Consider the following 4,746-nt stretch of genomic DNA (forward strand, 5'->3'; position numbering starts at 1 on the left):
TGTTATTTGGATTTTTAATACCAAGTTTGAAGACAAGTGGTTGTGGATTTTTACTTTATTTTTATTCATTTATTGAAAGAAATTGAGGTGGTGGACTGATGACAGCTCAACTTTTAAACACCAGAAAATTTAGAAACCACATTCTGAGGTTTTTGAGTCAATCTGCTCAGATTTGGACACTTTTAGGTCAAATAAATAAAATGTTTCAAATTTTATTCACAGAATATCATTTCTGCCATAACTTTGCATTAAATTACAGATTCTTCTTCTTTTTTTTTTTTTAAATGATGATTTACAAATTAACAATGTAAAAAAATGGCAGGTTTTTAAAAAAATAAACAATATTATTAAAATTAAAGTCATTGTTTACAAAAAAAACCCCAATACGATATTAAAAAGAATAATTTTGTGGCCAAGGGTTAAATCTATGAATATCAATAAATTAGAGAAGTTATTAATGTAGTCATTCTGACTATATTTTTTTCTAAATGTAATTTAATCAATATAAAAACATTTTTAATCTCTTTATTTGAATAAATTATTTGATGCTTTGTATATTTTATTAGGTATAATGGATTGTTTATAGCTCTAATGTAGAAGGTTTAGGGATTTTTTCAGTTTACCGAGTTGATACTTATGGTCCTGCATAAATAAATAAATTATCCTCAAACATTTTTGTTGTGTCTTTCTTCTTGCCGTTTGCTGTTCAGGCACCATGAGCGCATTTTGATGGAAATACTGGAGATTTTATTTCTGCGGTAAACAGGAAGCGGATCAGTGGCGCTAACATGTGTAAATGCGTCGCTTCTTTCCTTCTAATCCTCCATCATTAATCATTCATCTCCTCCCTGACGCTCCGACGTCTCTGTTAATGCACTGCTCCGTTTTTTTTCTGCACACCCTCATCCACTTGACTCTCGGGACCCGCCTCCGTCCTTTTTACCGTCACACACACACGTTAAAAGGACGGTGCCACACTGTCTGAACGTCTTCCCTCATGTATTTTTCATGCTGTTAAACCCTCTCCGGTCGGCCCGTGCAGCTCCGGGCTCCCCTCTGACGGCATTCATGGACCCGAACCCTCCGCTGCCTGCTCCTGTTTAACGGCAGCTCTTCACCCTCCTGGATACGAGCCCAGAACTCTCCCCTTCTTCTCGTCTCTCCCGTCCTCCCCGCGCCATGCCGTTTGGCGCCAACGCAAAGACGGGGTTCTCCGTGCGGGACATCCTGGACCTTCCCGACTCGACGGGGAGATGCGGGTCCGGGACCGAAGAGACCGAGGAGGACGACACCGAGGAGGCCTCCACGGAGGTGTCAGGCGGCCGGGGCTTGTGTGAGCGCGCCGGTGAGCGTTTGGGCACGTGGAGCAGCACACCCGGTAACCTGCCCTTTTCACGTGAGAGACTTCTTTGATTTTAATGACTATAAAAGTTCACGCGTTCACACTGACCGCCCTCGCCCTTGCTGCTCCAAATCTCGAAAATATGTGAAAATATGCTTAAATATGGATATTTCCGTCAAATAATCGTGAAACAGCCTCCTAAAAACTGCGTTAAATGATTATTTATTTACGTTTCTACTTGTAACTGGATCGGGTTTTTTTTTTTTTATCTGATCCGCTAAACTTCGAGTTCAGCTTCTGTGTTGCTGTGTCGGTAATTCAGCTTCTGACATTTTTGATCGCTTCACTTTTTTTCTCCCAATGAACTTAAGAAGCTTAAAGTCGCTTTGCTGGTTCTGTTTGTAAAAACACACCTGAGCTCAAACCAGTCACGCCATCAATCTGCCACTGAGTCTCAGAGAGTAATCAGATTACTTTACTGTCTCTCTCCCTGCAGTGCACGGGCTGTCCTTGGAGCCTCGCGCCGATCCCAAATCCCCGGAGCTGTCTACGGATGAGTCCCCAGACGCAGAGCGGGACGCGCGGTGCGCTCGGGCGCAGAAGGCGCGCGGCAGGAAGCGGCGCGTGCTCTTCTCCAAGGCGCAGACCTTCGAGCTCGAGCGCCGCTTCCGACAGCAGCGCTACCTGTCTGCCCCGGAGAGGGAACATCTGGCCGGGCTGATCCGCCTCACGCCGAACCAGGTGAAGATCTGGTTCCAGAACCACCGCTACAAGATGAAGCGCGCACGCGCCGGGCACAGCGTGGACGCGCTGCAGCTGCTGTCGGCCCGCCGGGTCGCCATCCCGGTGCTGGTGCGGGACGGAAAGCCGTGCGGCCGGGCTGCAGCCAGCGAGATGGAGGCGACGTTGAGGTCCGGCCTGAGCCTATCGCTCTGCGCCTACTCCCCCCTGCTGCACCCCGCATACGGCCCGGAGCAGCATCCGGGGGTGCAGCAGCACCCAGGGGTGCAGCAGCTGGCGCACGTGTACCATTGGGCCTGGTGAAGCCCGGCGTAAGACTTGTGCGTGCCCTCTTCGTGAGATCGTAACCGGCCTTCTGCCCTGTCAGAATATCATAAAAACCGCTTCGGCCTCGAAGTGAAATCTGTGTTTTTTGAAAGGAGTTTGGCACAAATTTTAGAGCGTTTAATTCTTGTAACCAAGGAAACGAGTTCACACATGTTCATCTTCTTTGGTGTCTTTGGTGACCTCGCTCAGACGCGCGAGCCGTCTAAAACTACCCCGCCCCCTGTAAGATAGAACTGATCACAGCAAATGTTTTAGCAGTTTTTGTGCGATTTATTCTGATGTCGTTTACGTTGTGTTCGCTGCAACAACAAAGTCACTTTTTTCTGAGAGATGTTTTTCGTATGTGTTTCATAAATCTATTTATAATGTTGCCCTGTGTAATAAACTGGTTATTTATGGCGGTAAATAAAAATCTGAACAGAGGTGAGTCGTGTGATTTCAGCCTGTACTGGCCCCGTAGGGCGGATCCTTCAGATCTCAAAGGATGAACAGGATTTTTTGTTTGTTTGTTTGTTTGTTTTTTACATGGGCTGCTGAATTCGAGATGAGTAATTGCGGACCCCCTGCAAACAAATTAGTCATTGTTTTTTCTTATTTCTGTGATTTATCTGCAGGACAAGGGTTCTTTTTATAAAAATGCTCATTTCGGCCCTTCTGGAACATTTTCGAAAATACAAATTACACTGAAGTATCCGAATCCTCAATTATCTTTAAAAAAAAAGAAAAAAAAGAAAGAAAATCCTATTTCTGAATGGGCTGAAACCTGGGTGACTCATTTCTGGGCCCCGGCAAACAAATGAATCATTTTGGACCATTTGGTCCTAAAATCCCCCATATTTAAAAATATATATATATATATATTTTATTATTTTAAACTTTTTTTAAATGATCATTTCAGTGATTTATCTGCAGGACAAATCATGTTGTTGGGTTCTGTTTTGTTTTTTAAAAAAATTCTAATTTCAGCCCTTCTGGAACATTTTCTAAAATATAAATTACCCTGAAGTATCCAAATTAATCCTGAATTATTTTAAAACTAAAAAAAAATCCTTGGTACATATCGGAAAATGTATAATTCAGGTTAATATACTTTGCTCTTTTCCATGTTTTAATGATGATGGTGATTTTATAATGACCCAATTTTTTGGACTTGTGAATCATAAACATCAGAGCAGCCCGAGGATCATAAGGAGTATTCAAGGCAGTGATTTCCAGACTGGGGGATTAGGACCCCCCAAGGGGTCCCAAGATAAATGTGATGGGTCACGACACAATCAAAAGGGAAGCAAGAAAAAGACTTATCCTTTTTTTCTTCTTAAGCTTTGCATGATCTTATTTTTTAAAAAGATAAACATTTTCATCCCCGCGGTGAAACAATCTGCAAAGGCTGCAATCATTACAGCATTCAGCTCTAAACCATGAGACCCACAGAGGCTTCGTTTAGTCCTTTGAAATTAAAGCTGCATGACCATCTCTGCACGGCGGGCCATTTAAGACCTGCAGAGGTTGGCCAATAATCACTTTCTTTGGGTATATGAGCAACTTAAAAGCTGCTCTAAAGCAGGTCAGGATCTATAGGTCACAATTCAGCCTTAATAACATCACAATTTTAGCTGATATGCAGCTGAATTCTTTTATTAATAAAATCCCCAGCAGCTCATTTTCCAACGTGATCTGGTTCAATTTAAAGGAATGCTTTGGCACTGAGATTTACAGATAATTCAATAAGCAAGTGTTCAGTATGTGGGCATGCATACATGCATACTCTCTGTCATTCCCCTGAACAATAGGCGTCACCACTCTGATAAAAGCTCCACGTGAGCCCTGGTAAAAGAGGAGAAGAAGTCTAAACTGGAAGAAGAAAAAAACTCTTTTTTTCAAATTTCTTCCCAGAAAATCTCATCATTTCAAACTGTTGTGACATCACTCCCTGTCTAACCTATGAAACTCTGAGCTTCTGCACTGATACTTCATTCAAATGGCACTATAAAACCCCAACACGATCTGACACTCGTGCCTGCAACCCAGAACCTGCTCGAGGTTATAAAACTGAGGCGCACGCCCGGCTCAAATGACACCAAAGAGCGACATATGCCAGCAGATGTGATTTGCTTATGGTCACCTCGTCCTGACCAGGAAAAACACCGGTGCTCTACAACGCCGCAGTAGGAGGTTAAAATGGAATGGATGCTGTCTGGAAGAAATGCACTGCAAAGTAGCATGTTAGTGTAATCACATTACATTTTTCAGTAATGCAGTAACGTAACACATTACTGTGCTAAAGTCAGTAGTCACATCACTCAGGCTCCTCGGTTATCAGATATGAACATCACTTT

General features: G+C 43.2%; 1 protein-coding gene across 2 annotated transcripts; it reads left to right on the forward strand.

Annotated features, from left to right (window-relative positions):
- The first annotated feature begins 1,005 nt into the window (after nucleotides 1–1,005).
- nkx2.2b (NK2 homeobox 2b) lies at nucleotides 1,006–3,100 on the forward strand. 2 transcript variants are annotated; one of them, XM_085247210.1, is made up of 2 exons: nucleotides 1,006–1,396; nucleotides 1,839–3,100. In XM_085247210.1, the coding sequence occupies exons 1-2, from the start codon at nucleotides 1,180–1,182 to the stop codon at nucleotides 2,384–2,386; spliced, it is 765 nt and encodes a 254-aa protein (XP_085103336.1). In that variant the 5' UTR covers nucleotides 1,006–1,179; the 3' UTR covers nucleotides 2,387–3,100. The 2 variants fall into 2 exon arrangements, with proteins under 2 accessions (XP_085103336.1, XP_085103337.1); XM_085247211.1 differs by having other exon boundaries at nucleotides 1,006–1,378.
- The last annotated feature ends 1,646 nt before the right edge of the window (nucleotides 3,101–4,746 follow it).

Source organism: Mchenga conophoros, linkage group LG15 (assembly GCF_057382185.1).
Source record: "Mchenga conophoros isolate Kocher_MC1m ecotype Shallow Benthic linkage group LG15, M_conophoros_male_GT1.1, whole genome shotgun sequence".
NCBI lineage: Eukaryota > Metazoa > Chordata > Actinopteri > Cichliformes > Cichlidae > Mchenga > Mchenga conophoros.

Coding starts and splice junctions, on each gene's coding strand:
- nkx2.2b (XM_085247210.1), top strand. CDS start 1,180: ATGCCGTTTGGCGCCAACGCAAAGACGGGGTTCTCCGTGCGGGACATC. Junction 1,397..1,838: donor CGGTAACCTGCCCTTTTCAC/GTGAGAGACTTC, acceptor CTCTCCCTGCAG/TGCACGGGCTGTCCTTGGAG.